Below are 24,330 nucleotides of genomic sequence, written 5' to 3'. Positions count from 1 at the left end.
TCAGTGGCAACAAAAAAAAAAAAGGAAAGTAGACAAATCTAAGGCTGGTTGCAATATCAGGAATACCAAAAGAAGGAAAAGCGTGGGAAATGCCCCGACGCATCCCAGATGCTCCCGCAAACGGGCGAAACACGCTCTCTCGTTAATTCAATCGGTGAACCTCTTATAAACGCCAAAGAAAACAAGCCATAAATTGCATAGAAACCAGGAGCGAAAGGCCCGAACGGCGACCTTGCAACCATGAGGAGCACGGGCGTATTTGCACTTGTTTCCGCTCATAATCCAGCGACCCCCTCCACAGAGACACACACACACACACGCCGTCTCGCTAGACGGATTCCAACCATGCCGTTCAAGTTCAATGTCACGAGGTCACATTTTCGCTCCCGCGGCCCCTCTTTTTTTGCTCGTAGATTCACGGCGATCCCCGACTCGCTTTCGAGGGTCTGCAACACAGCGGGTGTCGCTTAGCTCCAGCCCCTTATGTATGCACCGTTCGCACCAGCTGACAGGATTGATAAGCGGGTCTCTCGCTGGCGGCGACGACTCTCTCACGCGCCCGCCGAAGCGGTGCAGTAAGCAACGCCCTCGTTCGGCGAAAGGAGTCTCCTTCCCCCCCCCCCTCCCCCTCCATCTCAACCATTTCGCACACGATGGCTGTGCGTGGACAGCGGTGGTGGTAGTGAATGCAGCAACAGAAGCGGAGTAATATATGCCCCGCTTATCGGTGCGGAATGCGCTCCCCGAACTCGGCGGCCGGTATCGCCAAGCAGCAGCAGCGCCCCTGGCGGCTGTTGCGAATGTCGTTCTGTCTCTATAGTATCGCGTCTGTCGTTCTAGTCCAGCGTCAGTTGCTCGTTTTCCTTTTTTTTGTCCTGGAGCGACGGTGCTTTGATACGTCACAAATAGGCGGTGGTTTTTATAAGCGATGCATTCGGTCGCTGAGACTGCACTAGTGTCTACAGGAAAGCTTAGATGGGCCAAAACAAAGATTGCAAGAAATTTGCAAGCGTTCCAAGCGTAGCTTATGTATTGTCCCGCGCGACCACATAAGGAGGAGTAGAAAGTGTTGAGGAGTAGAAAGCACTATCTTGTCAGCTTTTCGGAATCCTTTTCTTTTATTCCGGCCACACAAGACTAGAGCACGTGAACCCTCTCCAAAACGTGTTGCGGTTTGGTAGTCCAGTCTGGACATCGTTATATGTCAGTAAGTACTACACTGTTGCTGGCAGGGTAGCATAGACACCAGTCGCCGTAGACGGCTCACGTGCAAAAAAACATATGTGCAGACTTTGTCAATAGTCCACAGCCTACTAAGCGCATGACTTAGAGAAGTCATGGGCTTTTCTTTGTCTTAAGGTAGAAAGCATTTGGTTTTGTCATCTAAAACGACCCTAGTAAGGATAAATACGGGACTCATATGGGACTTACTTAACAAGACCTTAGTTGGCCCACGAACCTTTGGCGAAGACTGCTTAAACACTTAACTAAGGCGACAAATGCGTGCGGGCAAAGCAGGTGAACACTTACCGGTGTAGCAGAGGCTGATGAAGGTCTGCGCATGGCTGCGGATGTGGTCCGGGCTGCAGCGTGCCTCTTTGGGCAGCTCCAACCTGTGGATCAGGTGGTCGAGGAAGTCGCACGCGATCACACCACACACGTCCCACTTGAGAGTCGAGACAACCACCAGTTCCCAGTCCTGTAGAGACGAACGGAAGAGAAGGAGAGAGACGACGTCACGATACGGCCGACACAGATAATGCGCAGCTACAGCGACAAGCACACATGCGAAACGCGGCACTTGAAACTTGATCGTTAAATCTGACAGCGCTTATGTATATGCACGTTTCCCCTCTCTTCTTCCCCCTGCTGCATAGAGAACTCTTTCAGGATTTTCTTAACTATTTGTTGCGTGTCGTTGAGAATATGCACCAGAAATCTCCCTAACATGCACCTAAGTAAAAGTACACGAGCGTTCTCGCATTCTGCGACCTACGGAATGTAGTTGGAGTCGAAGCCGCGACTTCGTGCATAGCATTAGAACGCCGTAGCCATTAGACATTATATAGCGAAGAGTCATCTATACAGATACAGAGGGGTTTATATATATATATATATATATATATATATATATATATATATATATATATTTATATATATATATGCACGGCTGTATGACTTCGTCTTCACAAAGACTGTGACATCCGCGCGATCCACCGGGTTGCATCAGAGGGATCGCAAAACGTGTCTACATCCTCGTAGAAAGGTAGCGTTAGTGTTTGTGCTTTTTGTCTCCTTCGCCACTGTCGGAAATTCCAGTCGCTTCGACGTATCGGCGCCGCCAAAGGTCTGCGCGAAGGCGCCTGTCTATAAGCGGGCCGCTAATCCGCGCTAGGCGCGAAGCAAACGCCCGATGACAGAACGACGAGGATGCACATGACGGTGCCGACGACGACACACGTGTACGCGTTCTCGCGCCGCTAGGAGCGTGGGAACGGCGCGCGGTGAGGAGACGGCGTGCGAGCTCGCCGACAGTGGCTCGAAATATCTCGTCGAAAGCTCGTCGTCGACTTCGGCGCCAGCCGCGTCGAACCTAACAGGCGCCGGGCTTACGCACGGCCAGACAGACGTCAGGGGAGGGAACAAAGCGCGGCAAAAGGGTGTGTGAAAGTATATATATATATATATATATATATATATATATATATATATATATATATAGTCGTGACGCACGCGTAAGGCCCAGGACATATCCCGAGAGTGGAGCTTTAAGTTCCGGCGAGAAATTTCACAGCCACCGTTCTTCTCTTCTGCCAGTACATTTCCGTTATTGTTGCATTCATCTGACGTGTGCAGAGGATAAAATTGTCCGAAATGTTTGCGTCAAAATGTAAACGCTGAGAGGAAACAAAAATAACATAGTGAAACGAAGAAGCAGCAAGAAGAAGCAGGCCTTATGAAAAGAATCATCGTTGAGGAGCGAAAAAAACTACAACTTGCAGGCAAATAAACAAAAGAGAACAAATAAAGTCAATGACCTTGGCCTTTTACTGTCTGCTTCATATGCCGACAAATAGCAATGAGGGGCCATTGTGTCCGGTATCTGCGTTGGCGACAAACACGCACGCACCTACCCACCAGATGGCGGATTCCATTAGGTTGTAGCACGAATCTGCCTAGGATGAGATCTAATTCGAGACGATTGCTCCACGCCTTTTGTGCAAATGTCCATCAAGACGAGGTACGACGGTCGCTGCTTCAAAGGAATCGATCGAAAAGCAATTTAAATGGAGACGGGGCAGAGCCCTTTGACTGCTCCGGCAGTAATCGCGGTAAGGGGGGGGGGGCGAGGCGAAAGGCGGACAATGCGGCGTCCTCATTCGCGCAGGAAAATCGCCTATTTGTTCCGTGATAGTGTGCTGAGCAATCTGTGTGATTGCAACCATCAAGCACCTCAAGAAGTGCTGCAACGTGCGTTAAAGCGTGAGCGACAACTAGAGTTTGTTTGAATGCCCACTTACGATACTCAGGAAGGTCTTTGCTTTGAATTTCGTTTAAGCTCCCACCTCTAACGCCAAATGAAAAAAAAAGAACTTCATTCCCGCGAGGCGCTTTGTTCAGTGCCTTCAGAACCCCTATTATCGAAGACAAATATATATAAGACGGTTTAAGTTGCGGCAGGAACCAGTAACCCTGTGCTCCCCAAAGTGACTACGCAATGTAATACCAAACTTATAGACAGTGCTTGCGATTCCTGTTGTAGGACCAACTCGTTCCACGCATTGCTTCTCCCCCATTTAACTCTCTATTTTCCGGAGTTCTTGTGACTCCTCAAAAGGAACATACGTTCACTGAATGGGGAGGAGCAGAATATGGACTTTCTCCACCAGGGAGTTAAAATGGTGTTAAACGTGCATGTAGCCAGTAGTTACACCCGTATAAAGGGGTTACCTAGCGCCCTTATTGCTTTCAAAGGGTATACGACGAAACTTCGCATAATGAGCAAATAAACTCTAAGGCAAAGTTACACCCTTTGGGGTGTATCTCTGCCACACAACAATAATCGTCATCTGCCTTGCTTGCGTTTCCTTTCTTGAAAACGCCGCGCTCGCTGCTTTCCTGTCGGGAATGCTATATCATGCTGACAACACGCATGCCGTTCGTTACTGGAAAGTACCGGGCTCGCCGCGTTAAAGAAAGGAAATGCGGACAAGACAGATGACGATTGCTGTTGTGTGGCAGAAGGGTGAAATTTTGCTTAAGAGTGTATAGTCGCTTGCAGTAGGTGGTTGTGAGAAGCATTAGCTTTATATATAGTAGAACGCACCATTCTAAAACTGAAAAATAACAACCACGTGACGCGTTTGTAGCCGACTAAACCGAGCCGTTTTCCATTCAGAGCCAGTTACACAACGGCAGTCCATCGCGACTCCCATTTCCGTTTGCGAGTGTTTGCGATTGGATTAGTGTTACTATCCGGCCGTGTACATGTACTTTTTCCCTCGAGACTGGTAAACCGTGGGGGCCCGTATAATGTCCTGTCGTTCCTTTGCTGCGGTATGCTCCACGTACCAGCACCACAAGGGAGAGGAACGATGTTGTGGACAAGGTCAAATTGGGTGGAGTCGCCATTTGTGCGTCGCGATGCCTGTCTGCGGGGCCCGTGCTTCCTGCCCGCGCTGGCTGGCTCTGGCTTTGGAGTGGAACGCGCGGTACATTACCGGCCGCCTCGAACACGCGGTCTTGCCATGCCATTCGCGAGGAACGTACTTTCTTACCCTTTCCCTGCATCCGTTCGCTGTTTTTCATACGGCGGCAGCAGAGGTACGTTGAAGTGAGCCTTGAGTACCGTTATAACGACGACTTCGTTTCAGAAATCTTGAGCGCGCTGATATGTCTTACGAAGTTGCATTTAGGTTTTGCACTGCACTTCGTCTATTCTCATTTGCTTTTTGTAGAATCGTTATTTTGCATTGGGGGGTCCACGGACAAAAGCTGGGAGATCTGTTTGTGCTAGCCTTTCCCGTCGTCTAAGGACTGTAGATGAAACTTATCCGTATGTCTTTTCTTGCACAGGTCTCGCATCGATGTTGTTGAAAGTGTGTCAGCCGGGTCTGTAATTTTTGTCAACACACACACATACGCGCACAAACACACACGTACAACCAGTCCACGTTGACGCCTACCAGCAAGAACCCATAAATGCACTCTTACTACAGCCAACTCTAACACGTCCGCGCTAACAAGATGCATTTACAATAAACTGGGTGCCGCTTCTACACTTCCCACCACGAACGGACCGCGGTCTTCAGACGGAGCGGAAGAGGAGGCTACGCGCACGGAAAACGAGGTCATCCGGAGCCACAGAATTCTACACCTGTACCTACGCTGCATCATCGACCGGACCGTGTCCGACGGACAGGACGGAAGTTCCCCAGCCTCTCACTGGCGCGTTCCCACCGGCGTCGATTGGAATGCATCCCGAGGGCGTCTGTGGTTTCGCGTTCGACACCGCCCGATCCTTTTTGACGCCGCTCCGAACCGCCGCCGTGCATGGGAATGGGTGGGGGGCGAACTGTACACGGCTCGCCTCTGTCGACGCGCTCTGACCATATGCGCGTTGCAGCGCGTTCGCAGCAGCTGAGCGCGTTAAACCAATAAGCTGTGAGAACCAAAGGAAGGAACGGGTTCGTCCAGGACACCCTACGCGCTCCTGAGCCCCCTCACAAGTAATGTTGTAAAAAGGCTCAATCAATAAATGTTTACCACCACTACCATCCAGTACTTTGTACCAGTGTGCACCGCTAATCCGTTCAAGATCCACCCGTTACAGCAGGGAGGATTAGCGAGTCGGAAAAAGGTGGTCTGTCTAGCCTATCGCTTTGTTTCTCTTTTGTTACTGATAGGCTGAGCTCAATATTCGTAGCACTGCACGGATCTAGTGAGACGGTTTACGAAGGAACGGCGGTGATAGGTGCTTGTGCAAGCGGGAGACCGCGCGTATACAGGGTACACCCCGACGCCACCAGTCCCACGCGAAATTGGCAGTGGCATCCTGTGCCTCTTGAGTACAGTGCACATGATGATGTTCGTATGAGGCGTGAAAGAGACGCGGTCAAAGTGACACGCTATCGGTCTGTCACGTGGCGCGTGCGTCTGCGTTGTCATGGGAGCGCACACATGTGCTGCCCTGCGGTCTGGATGTGCAGCGGCGTAATCTTTGCGCAGAAAACCGTGCGCGGTTTCATGCGTGGTTACACACTCGCCGAGGCTTCGACACTTGGACAACTGTCATTTCTCATTGCTCGTTCACCTTACGGGGGATGCCTCTCGCCTAGCTCTTGCCCATGGGGTGCTCGAGAAGATAATGATGGGTGCCGGCGGATATTGAGAACATGACCATGCGAACCGAAACCACGGTTTCTTTCTTTCCTTCTCTTTTTCTCTTTTAAGTTTGAAGCTGGCAGTATGGTGAACTCGAACCATTAGCATAATGCATCTTTCCGTTGCACTCAGGAAAGCGAGAGAAGAAAGGTAGGGAGGTTAACATGGCTCCCAACACTCGCTGCATTCCAGCACCGCTAAGGAGCTGCTATTACACGTTTCCGTCCAAAATGTTCACACAAAGAACTTCCGTACACCAAATGACATCCCCGTGCACGAAATCTGCCACCGTCGAACATTCAGCGGCATTCCGCGCTTCCGAAAAAAGGAGAGCGGGCGGTGCGTACCATTATGAGACACTACGAAGCGGCGTTGCCTACTCTTACATTCTCTGGCCCGCCATTCACGCAACGCACCATGTCTTCTTAATACCACACGCTCTCCCGAGCCACTGGCGAAAGACGCGGGGCGAGCGGTGCCACACATGGCCCGTGACGTCACATTACCGTATGCGCTCTCCGCGTGGTCCAGCGCCCCGGCCGTGCCCCGAAATTTGGCCACCCTCTCGTGCCACCTGCCACATTCCTTCAGGCACAATCGCGTACGCCAGGCTACTGCTGCTCGACGGACCACCGTGTACGCATAGAAGAGGGTGCTGTGCAAGTCTGGTGCCAGCTAACCAGACCTTGTCTGTACGGCTCCATTCAATCCGCCCAGAAAGGAGCCCAGCTCCTCCGCCGAATTCCTTCGAAGGTCTGACGAAGACCCCGCCGCAGGAAGTGGACCCCATTTGCAAAGAGCTCCGGTGCTTGACGGAAAAGCCCACCTCCTTGCGCTGTGCCTGAATACCATTTCTTTCCTTATCCAGCTCTTTCATTCGATCGTTTTATTTCCCCCGATGATGCGGACCTAACAACGTTGTGGCGGCTGCGGCGTTCGCGTACTCGGCGACTCCTTGATCCCGACGCTGCCTTGTCGGTCTCGCGACACTCTGAGAAAGCGAGAGCCACGGCGAATACAGCGGCACAGGACGACGACAAGGCCCCCAGCTTTGGGGGCACAGTCCGGAACGAACAGACGTTAGGAATGCGGAGCGCCCCCCCCCCCCCCCTCCCTTCGTCGGGCCGCGAACTGCGCGACAGGTCCCCGAACGGTGGTTGCGGCCACTCGACCTCAGCCCCCCCCACCCCGCCGTTCACGTCGCCTATGCTCTGCTCAAAGAACGTAGTTCTGGCCCGTCTCGGTAGCTGAGGGCTGGGTGGCTCCGGGGCTTGGCTTGACCGGCGGCTAAGGTTGTCCCGTCCTCTTCTCGGTTTCCCACAGGTGAAGGGGAGGGGTTGTGAATGGGAGAGTGGGAGTTCAGGCGGTGCAAGCTTTTCCATTCTCTGTGAAGCCCGCGTTCCATTGATGCTAAAAAGGCCTCCTTCATCGCCGGCTGCTTGTGGGTATGCGGAGCGCGTCGACGATGGCAGAGGAACTCGGTGTCAGAAAGGTTAGGTTCATTCAGGAGTTTCAACCTGCCGTGCGAATTTCCTTTGCTCCTTTTTGATTTCCCGACTCTCCTCACTGCTTACCCTATGTACGCACCGGCACCGTGTTTCTGAATGAAGCGATGGAATGTGGAAATCGGAGGGAGAACGGGAAAGATAAAACTAAAAGGGAATGGGCGAAAATTCCACGTTTTCGACGCCGAAAATAGAGAGACGTTGGGAATCGAGAAAGAGGCGGTGGCATGTCTGGTGACAAAGAAAGAAAAGAAAGGGGGAGACGGCAAGAGGATGATGGCGCGCTTATCTGGAGCGGCACCAGACAATGTGACAGAGAAAGAATCTAACTGCTATAGGGTAGACGGCGTGAAAGGACTCTGCTATGTGACAGGGAGGAATAAGGGAACCACGATGTCGGGGTGTGGGGTTCCGGGGGGCCCTGAGCCGTGGCTGCTGGCGGGGAAGGGACTTGAATGCTTGCCGCCTCAGCGGCTGATGCTTGGCTCCTTGAATACGACGGCGGGCTACATCAATGTAAACAAGAATTCCGCGGTGCCCGCTCTGCACCTTTCGTTTCTGCCTTCCACGTATTTTTTTTCGTTCTTATTTGTTTCTTTCTGTTTTCTTTTTGTTACCGTTGCGTTCTCGCTTTTTACTTCTTCCCGCAGTGTCCCATGGAGCAGTGGAAGAATTTCTGCGGAAACATACAGGGAGTTCGTCGTTTTGCGTGCGTGCGTGCGCGCGTGTGTGCGTGCGTGCGTTTTCACGTGTGTAGAGTGTGTATCACGCTCGCGTTGCTCCTTTCTGTCTAATCGCTTCGGCCCGCTTGGTTCCTTGAGGATTTCGTGTGTGCGTACGTGTGTCTACGCGAAGCCCCCTGGCTCATTCATCGGCTCCTTCCTCGAGCTCATTCATGTGCGCGTCTAGAAGCGGCGCAACTGCGGCTCGAGGCATGGATCTTTGTAACACGGAGGTTTTTCTTTTTTCTGAGATCTGGCTGCGTACTATGCGTGCCCTGAGGCCCATTCATGGGAAGGCGGAAATTCCGGACGAACTTGAGGGACGCGTCGTGGAATGTTGCGCTGGGAACGACGTTGCCGATAGGTTTCCTTTGTCGCTATTTTTTGTTCTTATCTTTCGTATCTTGGACGCCTGCCACGCTGCATTTTCGCCTCGCCTTATACCACCCTAGTGGCATAAGGCGTCGCCGTTGGTTTTTTCAGGTGTGAATACTTCATTGCTGGATGGTATGTTTATTGATATTAAGGAAGGGGGCAGGGAACTGGCATTTATGCGGTTCATTTGCAGATGGTTACGTTGATAGTCGGACCCTCTGGCAAGGAACTATCATTTATGTGTTTGGGACAAAGCTTATCCAAGAAATATCGGGGTATAGGGCCTTTGTTTGGGACATGAACATGGTGTTCGACTATATCATTGAGTAATGATTGGACGCCAAAGACTGTCGGTGGTGGCATTGAGAGGTGTGGAAAATGGAGGTGTTCGTGGCATGTAACAAACGTATGCAACTAATGTAGGTTATATGCTGCGAATATGCTTTTAGTACGTTCGCGATTGCACAGTCAAATGTTATGGTCTGGGCATTCATTAGGGAAAAAGCAAACCGCATGGCACAGAAATGTTTCTTTCACGAACTGTAAAACTGCCATTTTTTATTTATTACAGATATAAAATATGACTACGTTGTCCTTGCGAGACTAAATAAAAAAAGAAGGCTCCCGTTTTTACGGAATCCCACACATAAAAAAAACATACAAAACAAAAATAATTTGCGCTCCAATTATGCCTAGAACCGCCGCATGACGTCGCCGTTGCACGTCCTTTCGCCTCACACTGCGCACCACTTAAGTTGCCGCCTGTGATTCCCCCGCCATTTGCGCGGTAAACTGTATACGCCTGATTATAAGTCGCGCGCGCTCCTAATCCCGGCGCGAGGCGTCTCCGAAGAGCCGGCAGAGCGATAGTTTCGCAACAAACATCCCACACACTGCCGCTTATAGACGCGCTACTCCGCATTCCTTCACGCTCTCATAACCGCAGAACCTTCCGCCTTCTCCGAAGCGACGTCTTAAACGGCAGCGGCAAGGTTGCAGGCCCTCACGAGGGGAACCAATGCGTCGTCGAGCTTGGAGGATTCAGTCCTCTGAGCTGTCGCCGCGATAAAGCAGCCGGGCCCGCTGTGTAGTCTCACTTTGCGTCAATGTACAAGAGACTTCTAGTTCCTTCGTAAATAGCGAAGAAAAGTCAAAGGCGGCCGACACACATGGAGTCGACGGCGAAGAGAGAACAAGTTCCTCGAAGCTGAGTGAGAGGATGAACGAGGAAAGAAAAAAGAGAAACGGCGATTGTGATTGCTACTCGTGGACGGGGCAGGTTCTTCGGCAATACGGCTCCGTATCGATAAAACCGGGCAGTACTGTGGAAGCTACGGAGAAAATAGAGTTCCCCGCAAAAATTTGTAGAAGCAACTAGGTATCACCTAATGTCTACGGGAGATGCAAGTACAGAGTTTTACCCAGAATGGGAATGACGGTTAGCGTTTAGTCAAGTACATTTAACTAAACTTCGACCTTCTGGCTTCGAACGGCTTTGCGACTTCGGAAATTGGCCATTCTTAGCGAAATATTCCATTATAAGTGCAACGATTCGCGACGATAATCCACATGCGTAGATACTGGTTTTCTTGCTGTGTTTAGAAAACTGTTGTTGCTTGACAATTTAGAAAGATATGTCGCGCAATTAAGCATGCCACATGAACATCTCAAGCAACAGGCACCAGGGTTATATAAGTCCATGCATTACCTATCATTCCCACGGTAGCGAAATGATTGGTTGCAGGGCCACAGTTTTCTGAAGTAACTCTCTTTTTTTGTTTCACATAACCCTGCTCGAAACTTCTGTCGTCTGCTGGACTGCTGCGGCGAACAGACGACGTTCAAGCTGCTGCTAAGGCTCAACAATCCAGCGCGTGCCATACCTAAGTATGCAGTGGGCCCGCATCGAAGAGTTCTCGCGAAGTACCTGATCAGGACCATTGCGTGCACCTGCGCCCAAACGACGGCCCGGGCACCGCGGCACTGCACGGAATTGCCGAGGCAGCAAGTTACGCGCTCACTTCACAACCAGCGTGCGGCGTGGCCACATGTGTGCTCGCCTGTGCGGCGGCATTTCCTGTTTTGAAAGAACCGGGCGCCAAGAACGGCGGCAGCTCCGCGAAGGAGAGTTATGTACTTTATAGCCGTATGCAACAGCAGGTGACGACTCGGTTTCGGCTCGGCGCCCGCTCTCTCCCTAACCCTGGCCACGCCCCGAAACCACCTCGCGGTCGGTAGTCACCGCGTCGTAGGAACGGGCTGAAGGATGAAGACATTCTTCGGCTAGCGTCGGCTGTGCGTGGAAGAGCATTTCTTTCCTTCTCTCTCTCCCTCTCTTGGAACGCGTCGCATGCCATACCTTATGGTGGCAGAGTAACGAAAAATATGTATTCTGGTGAGAGGGTTGTTGGATTGTGAAAGACATTACCTTACTCAACGCTTTTTCTTTTAACGTGATGAAGGAGCGCAAGAAATTTATACTATACTATGTTGAGGGCAGGAGTTTTCGAGATTGAAGAGCTGAGCAGAAAGATCCGCCTGTCTTATTTTGATAATTCGCACGAGTGAATGTTTTTAACTAAGGTGGCAATAGTATATAAAGTTTTGGTGCACTGCCACATCACCGACAGCCCTAATAGTGAATTTTAGTGTACTGATCTACCCTTGTAGGCATAAAGAGCTACACGACTTGTATAGGCGGAATTAACACAGCAAGCTGAGCGAGTTGGTGACTGAACATGTTTTTAGGGAGGGGAAGGGGGGCATGCAACGTGTTCAGCGGGCAACGTGGCTTCTATTGGCGGCGTGGTCTATGTAGCACGTGTAAAGTTGGTAGGACCGACATGACAGCACTAACAGAAGCGATGAGCTAAAACTCCCTAACGAATAGATCGACTTCTTCGAAAAGAACCATTGTATTATACCTACTCGGAGGCGGATGGCTTTCATTAGCTTGTTTGGGTGCCGGGTACGGCCTTGTCCTTCCTACGCAGCTTCAATGGCTGTCCTTACAAACTAGCATTCGTGCTTGTTTTCTCGCTCTATCTCTCTTTCTTCAAACAGCGTTACGTGCCTCTGCTCAGTGGTTGGGCTCGAAATGCCAAGCGCCCCATATCTGTCAATGTGGAGAGCGTTCGGGATGATAGGTCGCCACGGCCTTTTGGGGCGTCGCTGTTGCTTCCACGGCGACCGACCCGCTCTTGGCCCACTGTGCTCTGCGCACCGCCGCCGCCGACAGGACCTACACACACGGCGCCGCGATACACGGGCCGCGGTCTGATACCGAGGCTCCGGTGCCCACTATACTGTCAGCGCCCCCCCCCCCCTCTCTGATAAGATATCGCCAGCTAGATTCCGAGAGAGAAGGCGATGAGTGGCGCTCTTCCCACGAGCAAAGCTAGCGAAGACCACCATCGCCACCACCACACTGCCCTTTCTCGCCTCTTTCTTTCGCCGTTTACTTTTGCCTTTTGTTCGTTCTTTCTATTTCGTTTGCTTTCCTTGTCCGGTCGGCTAGCCTGCTGCGCCCTTCCTTCTTGGTTGCTCGCTCTTGTCTCTCGAGACTCGAGAGTCCTCGGGTGTCGGCTTTCTTTGATGAACCGCGTCGTCGTCGTTGCGTCTCGAGAGAGATGTGAATGAAAGTGTAAGTCCCCGCCGCACCCTCCAACCGGCAGGACAGTTTTTTTCTCCATTCACAAAACGCAGGCCCAATGTCTCTCCCTCGGGCAGCCTTGAAGAGGACAGCGCGAGTCGCTCGGAGGGTTCGCCCTCTCCGGGCCGGCGTGGGAGGACCCGTCGCGAGATACGCCGCGAGAGACACGGTCTCTCGGAATCCACACGTGCATGAGCGCGTCTCCGCGTGTGTCCGCTGGGCGACGGTCGGCCGCGAAGAGCGTCGAGCTCTCTCGTAATCGCCGGCGTGTTTCTTTCCCGTCCGTTTCGCCACGCGTTCTCCCTTTTTCGCAGCAAGTTACTCGATGAAGCGTGGTAACTGTGCGAGCACGCCGAGCAAAGAGCTGGCAGCGGACTCGCAACTGTCAGCAGCTTGTGCGACACGAGGTGCAATCGTACGCGTTGCCGAGCGCGCGGCGTGATGACGCAAGCTCTTGCGCGGCAGTGATTGGATGCCACGATACGAGGGTCTGTTATGCGTGCTCTCGATCCCATTGGCTGCGTCCTGGAATCGTCGATGGGATTGGGCTGTCTGTCGTAAAACATTTGATGCTTTCACGTGTTCACCTGTGTCATTTGGCGACTACTGGAGGAACAACTTCTGGTGGGTTAACACCCATGTAATAGAGGGAGTAGTTCTGAACTCCAGGTTTTTTTTTTTTTGCATGTTTCGGCTCCGTTTTCAGTAAGTTACGCATCCTTAAAGGAGCGCTTTCACGTCTTGCCAGGTAACGAGATGTGTACTCCGTCGGAGGTTGGGGGGAGGCGGGGTGTACGAGAACTCTCCATAATGAAGTCAATCAGTAATAACAGTTACGCTAGCTCAAAGGTGCTGACAGAACCCTTTATTGCCGTAGGGGGCAAATGGTAATTTGCTTTAACTCCTGGCACAGCGTGTGGCTGGCAATGGAGCCGATTCGGTTTACTTTTACGCCTTTCTCCCAGAAGCACAGACGCGCTGCCGATCAGGGTTGGACGACCTTCGCTAGAAACGCACACCTATGCAACGGGGCTCGCTCGCGCGGCTGCGTCAATGAGAAGTTTCGTAGTCGACGCTCGGAGTTCTCAGTTAACGTCGACGCGCATCACGGGACTCCCACCGGATATCGGACAGCTCGCGAAGCCGACGCTTCTGCAGCAGTCATCACAGAGCTCGCTGCGCTGTGAAACAAGAGGAACAAAGCTAAAGCGTCAAAAAGAAAAAAAATGAAATGCACGCCCTGGCTAAGAGAGAGAATCGAAAGGCAGACAGGATGGCAGGGCGGGAGCAGTGATCGCACGGGGGCGGCCTTCGATGAGCCCAGCCCAACGACTGGCGCCTTCGGCGACAGCTGAGACGCGAAATTAAACGAAACGTGACGCACAAAACAGGTATACGGTGCCCAGCGAACAGTGCGTCGACGTGGCGTTGTGTACCGCGCAACGGAGAACAAAGAAGACCGCTTAGAACACCTTTTCGTACATGTATAGTTCCCTAGCCTGGATTTGACTCTTTTTCTATAGTCAGCACGCTTCCCGATGGAGTATACGCCACATCTGCGCTTATTGTGCACCAAGAGTGTGTACGCTTACTCTGTTTGGGAATCGCGACAACTCCGGAAAAATAGGAGTTATACACGTGACGAACTGTCACACCCCACTGAAGGAGTTTCCAGAACTCCTTTTTTAAACGTTGGTCACCTAATTTCTTTTTCCAAGTAATATGCCCCTTAATTCACAAGGTTACAGCCGGTTACATAAACAAGCAGTAGAAGAAGATGCGGCACATTCCGACGAGCAGCAGGAAGTGCGATTTAACCGGCACTCATTTTTTAAACCGTGGACTCCGAGATAACACACGCCGTATTCCCAAGTCTCGGAGGCGGTGGTTACGTTATATACTCATTAGTGCAATTTAAAACGGGGAAACATTTACGGCACGAACGCGTGCAGACTGATGAAGCTTTTCTTTTGTGTGTGTGTGTGGTTTAGTCACGTGGCCGTACGCTTTCTGTGGCACACAGTTCTACTTTGCTCGGGCCGTGGTGAGCAAACTAAAAACGAGATGTTTGCTTGCGCATGACTGGAACCAAGAGGCGCGCGCGGAACGGTTAATATGGGGGCCACTGCTTCCGGTGGTGAGAAGCCCCGCGTTCATGCTTTCTTACGTTGCCCACTCGCTTTCCGTTTCTCTACACTCCCCTCCCTTTTCCGTGAGTTTTCTGTTTCTCTCACGTTTTTACTTTTCTCTGACCGATTTCGGGTGGACCGTCCGCGCGTATAGCGTGCCGTGAGCCCATTACAGGACCGCCCGCTGCGTAGTGGAAAGAAAGTACGTAACGGCACAAGGTGGAGGGAAAGTAAGAAATAAAGGTTATGCCAGTGGTGAGAGAGAGAGAGAAGAAAATGACCAGGTAACAATGCGGTGCGATGGCACGACGCGTTTTTTCGCTCCAAGGAGCGTGAAAATAGCGCCCTCCCCTACCCTCCTTTTTTTTTTTTGTGGTGGTCACCGTGGCGCTCACAGAAGAAAGGGACAGAGAAATAAACGTAAAGTGGCCGTTTCGAGGGAGCCTTTGCTTGATTTTCCAGTGCATTTACTAACGGGCACTCGACTAAAAGCCCTACCTCGACTGCATGCTGATGGTGATTTCTACTGGCATACCATTCGAAACGGGGCGGTGACTAAATTACCCAGCCTACTTGAGCTTATCAGGTTTGGCTGCATCTAGTGCAGTCTAGCATTTCAACCATCTCTTCTTGATCGGAATTTTCGCTTACAAATATCCGCTCTATGTCGTCGAACGCAGAAATTATTTGAGTCAAGAGTCTCTTTGAGTCGAGAGTCGAGTTCGGAGTAACGTATTACAATGTGGACATTCTTAGCGTTACTCGTTTCCCAGTGGATCAGAACGTTTTTTAAGAAAAATATTGGAGGAATTGTTTTTCACTCTATGCAACAAATAGGCTATAGTTGGGAGGCCACAGTGGAGGTCTGCGTATTAATTTTGGCTGCTTGCAATTACGCAACGGAATGCTAATATACACAGAGCCTTAGTAGATGCCTTTTGGTACTAGTATTTGTGTAAACGAGGAAGGGTATTCTACGATTCCCTAATGCGTAAATTGCATTTTTAATTTGGCAATCATTTAGGACTAGTCTGAGGGAAATTTCACATCCTAAACCAAGAAAGCTAAAGTGCCTTATGGGCCCCTTATGAATGAATGTTTCGCGCGGTAGGCCAGCATTCCATACGCGACGCTTCAGCCGCAATGCGCTCCGTCTAACACCGAATGTCTGACCGTATTGGTAATCGCTTTTTCTCTGGAAAGTTTTACACCTACGCCGTTACTCAACGCACGGGTCAGGCACGTTCGTGGCAGTAGCCGGCCGCGCATTATCTCCGCCCTATCTTCACCTTATCTTATCCGATACACATTTTGGCCATTCGCACTTGCGAGGCCACAGCTGCGAGCCGACGACGGGAAGCAATATTACAACTGCACGAGGCGGAGCGCATGGCTGACGCGAGTTATTCAGACGGTCTGGACAACTCTTGAATACGGAATCCAATCCGCGTAGCAACCGATTGGGCTAGCGCGTTTTCAGCGCGCAAAAGAAAAACACCCTCGAACCGGAGAGATTAGAGCACGGACACCTTTCTTTTACCGCGAACGCCGCGCTCCTATTGGTCGTACGCTCTCCCGCGTTTCCTCTCGCTGTCTCGCCTCACGCGCCATATTCTTTCCTAGCTGTCACCGCCTAGCGGGGCATCCCGTCTCGCGTGAGGTCCTCCTTCCGGAGTGGCCGGTATTGAGCAGTAAAAGCTCGCCTTATTCCTTAAAGCTTGCGCTCTCTTCTTAAAAGGTAAGGATACTATGTAATGTTTAATAAAGTACATGGTTCTTCTCGCTTTGACGAAGAAGGCAAAAACCGCGCGAGGGAGAGAAAGAGCAGTAATGTGCCAAAAGAAAGGCGAGTTATCGGCATTGACGACCTGTTTCACGCACCCTCCGCTAAGTCTGAGTGATTCTTTAGCCTCGAGGGTTCCGACGGCTCGTTGCTGAAACGAGCTCTGGGAAGCGCCGAGCCGTGCGGAGGAAGGAATGCCTCCTTAATATTCCTGGCCACCGTGTACAAAGATCAGGAAAAACGATACACGTACGGACGTGCAGTATAAAGAAAGAGGCGCTTCCTACAGGTCGGCGCGCAGCCGTATATTTGTTTTCCGGGCTACTTTGTATTCACAGACAGCTGAGAGAACCGTCCAGACGGGAAGGCGCAAAGAAGCGCCGTCCGGGCAGCAATATGTCCGCTGGCTATACGCATATATATGTAAGACGGCCATGCCTTTGCCGATATCTCAAACGTTTCTTTATTTCAGTATTCACTGAACATTGCAACACGTGTCGCCATTTACGCGCAAACCGGAGCAAGGAATCGGCTGGCCCCAGCCTGCGCAGTGAGCGATGGAGTGAAAAGCAAGATACAGCAGAGAAATATATACGAGAGGAATAAAAAACCAGGACTAGCCTCATTATAAGGAAATTAAGTTTCACGGCGTGCTTGCACGAGGAGGGCAAAGGGCAGGAGTAAGTGCGTAAGTTGTAAATTATGCCAAGGCAAAAATTGCGTCGCTTTTCCCATGGGCTCTTCGGCTGTCACCGTGAAGTACGGTTCACAACGGCCAAATAGAAAAAAAAAAAACGTTTTCAGTCCCGCATATTTCAGGAGTCCAGAGACAAATGGGTGCTGTTGTATGGTACAGTCAAAGTCCTTGTTTTATTATTGTTGGTATTGTTGCAGTTGTTGCAATTTTATTATTAGGGTTTATACGTTGCGCATTCCATATGCAAGGCATAAGAAATCCATCCATGGTGAAAGTAAGGCCGGTTCATGTGCACATCTGGCCATTTTCACTGGCCTGTTTGCCGAAGTGCGCTCTCTGATTGAAGCGGTTTGTTCTTTGCAGTGTGCGAACCGACATGCTGCGCGGTGTAGGAGAAAGTCACTATACCAAAGGACTACTCCGCAGATGTTTGGCGTATCGGAGAAAGACGGACGGGTACTAACAGAGCTCTAAGTTACGCCATAGTACCCGCAGTGCACATCAAAGCCCGTCCATTTTTGTGAGCGTCAGCCGACCGATTCCGAAACAATGCAAAGGGACCAACTCGTAACGCCTACGCCCATTCGAATGCGACTACGCCTGAATCGTTTCTCCTCGCATTTGTCGTGCTAACCATCAGTTAACGCTAAAATACATCTGCAATGGGAGTTTTAGTGATGCGCGGTTACTGAGATGCAGCCGCCTCTGCAAGGGACCACCCATTACTCCCAAGGACGTCCAAGGAATCCAAGGAGGAAGAAGCACACCGTTACTGCGTACTCGAAAGGAGACGAACAGCGACATCGGTCCGCGATCGTGTGCGACACGGGTGCAGGCAAAAGAAAAGAAAAATTAATAAGGACATAGAAAAAGAAAAAGAAGCATGTGCGTCTGAGTGCTGGCGCGCGCGCCAAAGTAAAGCGGACTGAATACAAGGCACGTCGAGCGGGCCGCGTGGTGCGATATTGCCGGTCTCTTCGCCAACCGCGCGTGCGGAGAGCTAGAGACCAGCGAAGGCGCTATCAGTGGGAGACTTCTTTTTTTTCTTGAAAAGAAGAAGAAGGAAGGAAAAGAAACGGAGAAAGCGTTGCCGACCACCGGCTCGCTACTACGTTTAAATCCTTGCGCAATGTGTGCTGTCCCCGCAGCCGATTTGCGGAGCAGCGTTTCGCGCAGAGACCGGACTGCAGGAATGCATCGTCGAGGCGCGGCACGGCTCACTGGCCATTGATGCAGCAGTTGCCGTTGCGCAGTAAGAGCGAGCAGTGTGGTGAAGATATCGCGAAGGAAGCCCGCGGACAAGTTCCTTCGTGACGCCTGCAGTACCACATTCAAATACAGCACCGAGTCAACGCGACGTGAAAAAAACAAGTCTTGGCTTCTTTGCTGAGAGGCTATGGATATTCGATCAACCATTCGCGAGTTCCAAGTTTTCTTGTCGCTTGTACTACTGGAACAGTTTACTATACGGTCGGAGAGCGCTGTGAAAAGTGCCTGAAAGTCTTTAGTGAAGTGCATTCGCCTCTATGCTGGCTTTCTAGTCTGAGCTGCGCTTTCTCGACTCAAGCAGCCCTCCAGCGTGGCCAGCGGTGGGCTTGTGTGGGGCGTGATTCGGCGGCACTGAGTCCCGTCGTGCTCATCCACCGGTTTAACCGGCAATCCGTCCCGTAGTGCGAATCCCGCTTTATACGATTCGAAATTCCATTGCGAACTGCGGGGCGTGTTTGCATGCAGCACAGTAGATTAGGTCGTCGTCCACAGTCTAAATGCAAGGAACCAAGTCCGGCTTCTCGGGCAGTGAAATAAATAAATGGAAAGCAAGAAACAAAGAACACGCATTTCTGTTGCGTTGAGCGTTCTGGACGCGTTGCACGCAATTAACGAGATGGCTAGTGCGAGCCGGGTGGCAGCGCCGACGAAGCCCATTGACAGCGAAGAGACTTATCGCGACTCTTCGTTGTCGTTGTTCGTTGTTTTTCGTAGCCACGCGCTTCGGTTGAGGTTCATTACACTTCGCAGATTGGCGGTGCGCATTACTTGTTGGTGGCCATGGGTGCTTGCGCGTGCCGTCGCAGCTGGCGTCGACTCAGAGGTTCGAGTTGAATCAGTAATTACGACAGCGGCGGCGCCTTCTTCAAGCTACGCCGCGTTTTGCCGTGCTGTGAATGAAAAAAAAAGAACAGTCCCTCACCGTTCGCTGTTAATATGTTTTCTCTGTGAGCGGGACCGGCGAATGCAGCTGTTTGGCGAGAAGCCCAGGGGTGAAACGGGGTGCGACACCTTGAACGTCGCCGAGGAAGCAAAGCGATATGCCTGCCTGTCTGCCTGCCTGCCTGCTTTCCAGCTACTAGGTACCCTGCTCAAATTTCGTACCCCGACTCAAACGAAATGTGTGCATGGAAGCAGGCATTCGTGGACACACCTTTGTATGTGAGTGCATACCGGCGCGTGTATGTGTGGGCGCGGTCCATGTGAAGCTTGTGGAGTCGCCAATCCCGGATTTGAACTGATTCTAGAATCGTACCGGTCTTTTAGAAAGCACGGAGGTGAGTGTTGACAAATCGCGTGCGAACGGAATGGGAATGGAATGGGTTCGGCGCCATGAAACTTTATTTTTACTTTTGCCCGGGAAGCAACACGTGAACGTACGGGCACGCAGATGTGTTCAGGGAGTTACTTCAGCCATGTTTTACAGAAGAGGAAAACGCCTTGTTGCCAAGACTGTTGCCTCAGTGCAATGCGGGAATGTAATCTACCTGCATTTCTGTAATGATAACTGACTCGGGTTATTCTATTCCACGGAATTGAAAAGAATGGAATTGTGTCAACTACATCATTCCGTCAAGCGGAATGACATTGAAATTTGTAGCCTGATTGCGGAACCCTGGTCAACGCGTTTTTTTTTTCGTTTGTTTTTTTTTTCTTGCTGGGCAACATGACAGTAAGGACAACGTAGTGACCTAATGTATTCTACTATGTAATTGAAATCTCATAGTTGATAACATGCCTTTCTTTTTCTATATCGTCGTCACCTTATCACCATGGACACTCAAAAGAGTCCGATGTTAGGACTTGTAAGAAACCCGGCAGAGCCATCAGCGGCTCAGAAGTTCACACGGAAAGGCACCGACGTTTGCATAAATCCCGCCTGCAAAGCAGGACTTACAGCTGACGAGTACAGAAGGATATATATATTTATATATATACACACACACACGCGCGCGAAGAGAGAATGGTAGGAAGAATAAAAGGCTGCATTCCACGACACTCGCATGCCAAAAATGCCAGGCTCGAAGGGAATCCAGGAGCGCCGCGGGCCGCTTCTGAGAGGCGGTGCTGTACGTTTCGCATACGGGGCAATACGATTCCCCCTTTGAAGCAGTAATGTCTAAGGGACAAGAAGAAGAGAAAAAGAAAAAAGAAAGTGCAGCCAGTTAGGGGGAACCCTTTCGAGGATGGGGTTAGGTTGACATTCGGGGCGTTTCTCTTCCCATTTTTTTTCTTTCTTTCTTTCTTTTTTACACATAGACGTGATTAACAACCACACTCATATTTCCGCCCTAACGACCTCTTTGAGACGTCAAAACAACCTCTTTTTTTTTCTCCCGGTCGTTCTCCTTTTCACTGGGACGCCCTCCCGTCCGTCTCCACTATTTCATTCTGCTTCCTTTCTACATTCCATCTTTTCGAGCCCGGGAGATTTGTTCCGTTTGAGCCTCGACCGAGCTCACCGCGTTAGGCTACCCCGCATTCTTTTTTCTGTTTAACCATCCCGGGAGGCTTTACCGTCAAACGCGGCCATAGCCAACGAGTGACAGCGCTGAACCCCTACGTACGGCAAGGGGTTGGGCATCTACGCGTTCAAGATGCCGCTACAAAGAAGCGCAGACACACCTCTCCATTCTCTGCCCGATGGTCATTCTTCCTTTTTTCTTTTCTCGCGCATTCGACCGTGCGTTTTGGGCCCGCATTGGGTAACCTGGCATCATCGTCCAGCATGCCGTGGCGAATTCGAAATTCGTACCCGCGCGAGAGGTTTCAGATGACGAGGGGCTGTAGGAAGAAATCGATGACGGGCTCACTTATCTTTCGTCGCTACTTCAGTGACCCGCTGCTTTCGGTCTACTTCACAGTTTCCTCCGGCATCTCGGGTCGCGTCTGGCTGCGCAATTATTTTTTCTAAACTGCTGGAATACCGTATAGTCGGACGACCGTAGCCAGAACTATAGCGCTGCTTTGTCGGGCCCCAACTTTGGGGGAAATCCGAGCAATTATTTGATGCCCAGAAAAAACGCCCTGAAGCAATGAAAGAGTGACCAATTCTGACTGACCCTCAATCCAGCGCAAGTGCTTTTTTGTGGTCGGAACGCTAAACATCAGAAAATATATCAAAATATTGGTTTTAGAAACATTTATCGCTGGGGAACGAGGAGTAAAGTGAGCAGGGCGCATTTGTTATCTTTACAAACGTTCACGTGCTATCTCACCTCCGAAGGAAAGCGTCTGGAAGCTATGCCGCGATTCAAGGAGGCACAGGGCAACGACCATCCGGAAAGACAAGCTTAAGCGTCGACAGCATCACGTGTGATTGAATCTCTTCTTTTCTTTCTTTCTTTTTTTTTTGTACGTGCGTTGCTCATACTTGGGCCACGCACCCTCAAACCTAAGTGCTATACGAAAATACGCAGTTGCTCTCTTTTTCCTCAACCACCATTATGAAGCGAGAATCGCGTGATGCACATAAACAACGTTTTCTATATTCCCGAGCGAAACACGACAACTTTCATCCCAACCCTCCTTCTCCGGCCTGCACAAGAGCTCGTTTTAGAGTCATAACTCACCAAACGATGTTGACGACAACACCTATGGTTTGGGAGCAAGGCTTTTTTTTCGTATGAATGGGACCTCTAAGTGGGCGAATAGTGGCCACTCGAACAATAAACCTTAAAAGGTCTCGGGCGCCGAAACGTCGTGACTGTGGCACAGAGAGAGAAAGGCTATGAGAAATGCACTTACGCCTCACTCGCCCGTGTGTGCCTCCTCCCTGGGGTTGGATGAGGCCGTGTAATGGTTTAAGCCCCTAGATCTGTCTCAAGCGTGGACGGTTGCCAACCCTCTTAGAGGGCTGGAGAGAAGCGTAAATGGCTCACACCGCTCACGCAAGCACAAGGGACGGAGGCGTTAATGCCACTCACAAAGGGGAGCCGGAGAGAACGCAAATTCGTCCCGCTATGGGAACCGACGTCAAAGAAAGGAAAGCGGAAGGCCCCGGGTTCGAGTCCACGCAGCTTCGAGAAAAAGGCGGGCAGCATTTTGGCATCAACTCGAGTTGGGGTCCGCTGGCGGTCATTCTCACGACTCTCTTTCATCTGGCTCGCGAAACAGAGGAATGAAGATGACGTGGGATATTCTCAATAAAAACGAAAGTCGTACACGGACGGCCAACCATTCGGGACCCCCTCCCCTATACGGCAAACCCTTCCCCGCCAGACACGCCCTGTGCCGTTCTGGAATCTTATATTTATCCGGGAATCCGTTGGGGGGCGGATGCCGAGATGTAGTATTTAGAAGCGGGAAGCGAAGGAAGCGAAGGAAGCGAAGCGTCCATATATACCACCCTCCCTCCTTCCTGTTGCGTAACACTAACGACAGGTGGTGGCGACTTTTATGCCTACTCTGTTGTATTTGTGCGATGTCCCGTCTGCACCGGTTTCCGGGCCCCTCCGCTCCCATCTGAGGTGTCTACCGAAAGAAAGATCGCAAAGAACTGAGCGGGCATGCCATTTCATTCGTTGTTTACGGCCTCAAAATCCGACGGAACCGTGGACATTTTCTGTTTTTTTATCCGCTGAGTACAAAGAAAGGATACGTATAAGTGTCCGTCTTTTCATTCATCCTGTTGTTATTTGGACTGCCCTGCCCGATGGGTTGGCGAGTGCGGTCCCGCAAGGAACCGGTATGGGGCGAAGCATACGATTCTTGTTCCGTTGCGCGTTCATGCGCTTTGGTTGTTTGTTAGTTTGCCTTGACTCGGTCGCTGATCAACTCTGGCGCATCATTTCGAGCATTGGAACTGCTCTCTGAGCAGATGCATAGTAGCGAGAAAAGGTAAGGTTTTTGCCTCAGACGGGCCGGTTTCCGAGTCGAATGGTGAAGAGGAGGGGTTGTTTTGTGAGCGTGCCTCATAAAGCTTTTCTCCGGGGCTTGGTCGCCCCGCCGATGCAGAGAGAGAGAGAATGTGTATGTGTGTATGTGCGCGCGTGTGTGTGCGTGTGTGTGTGTACATGGCGGATGAGGAACCAGAAGGGGGTTTGAAGCGAAAGTGTTGCGGCGGCAGTGGTGGTTGCATCTGAAGGGTGGAGGGAGACGAGGGTTCGCTGCTAGAGGCTGGAGCGACTTGAAATACGACGTCTACATTCCGAACCACGGCAGCCGGGGCTTGCCGGCGGCGGCAACGTATCAGTAGACGGCGATACCGTCGGCTTATTTCGACTCTCCCATACCCCCGTACCCCACCTGCTCACCCCCCCCCCCCGCCCCCACCATCTTTCTTGCGCTTTCTTCCAAAAAAACGCACGTAGCATTCTTACACACAACTCTTGTAGTCTCCGTTGCATCGGAATGACTCCTTTCTGGCGAAAATGCGGTAATGTGGCTTTGGCTTGCTTGTAAGCGTACACATTTCCCTGAATGGGAACGTGGCGCACTCATCAGGTCTGGTTAGGGTACGGCCGACATAAGTAAGCGTGCGCATATTGGGTAGAGAGAACGCTAGCGAACCGATAGCTCGACGGTATAGTGAGGAACGGTGCTTAAGGCATGGCAAAGTTGGTGCATAATACGGACGTCCCACGTAAGCATCAAAACTTTTTGTATCAAGTGGGGGCAAAAATAAACGTAGGAATTGAATACTGAAAAACGCTGCATCAACAGGCCACAGGAATATCGATCTTGGGATGAGGTGATTTGCAGACTTACACCCAAATAAGAATGGCCCACCGAAGGAAAGCGCTGTGACAACGAGAACAAATGCTCGGATGCTCGGGGGAGTTAAGTCGAAGAATGAGATGTTTGCTATCGCAT

At 51.1% G+C, this 24,330-nt stretch overlaps 1 protein-coding gene and 1 long non-coding RNA gene across 4 annotated transcripts in view; one reads left to right on the top strand and one right to left on the bottom strand.

Moving 5' to 3' along the window:
• Positions 1-24,330, bottom strand: part of LOC135911482 (G1/S-specific cyclin-D2-like) — a 353,997-nt gene that overhangs the window by 31,807 nt on the left and 297,860 nt on the right. For both annotated transcript variants that reach the window (XM_065443790.2, XM_065443791.2), the window contains one exon: positions 1,531-1,699. In XM_065443790.2, the coding sequence (XP_065299862.1) occupies positions 1,531-1,699 (169 nt within the window). The remainder of the gene's footprint in view (positions 1-1,530; positions 1,700-24,330) is intronic.
• LOC139050663 (uncharacterized) overlaps positions 1-24,330 on the top strand; it is a 239,044-nt gene that overhangs the window by 109,412 nt on the left and 105,302 nt on the right. The window lies entirely within an intron of this gene.

Source organism: Dermacentor albipictus, chromosome 10 (genome assembly GCF_038994185.2).
Source record: "Dermacentor albipictus isolate Rhodes 1998 colony chromosome 10, USDA_Dalb.pri_finalv2, whole genome shotgun sequence".
NCBI lineage: Eukaryota > Metazoa > Arthropoda > Arachnida > Ixodida > Ixodidae > Dermacentor > Dermacentor albipictus.
The sequence above is the reverse complement of the archived record's forward strand: the minus strand, read 5'-3'. Positions and strand labels throughout refer to the sequence as shown.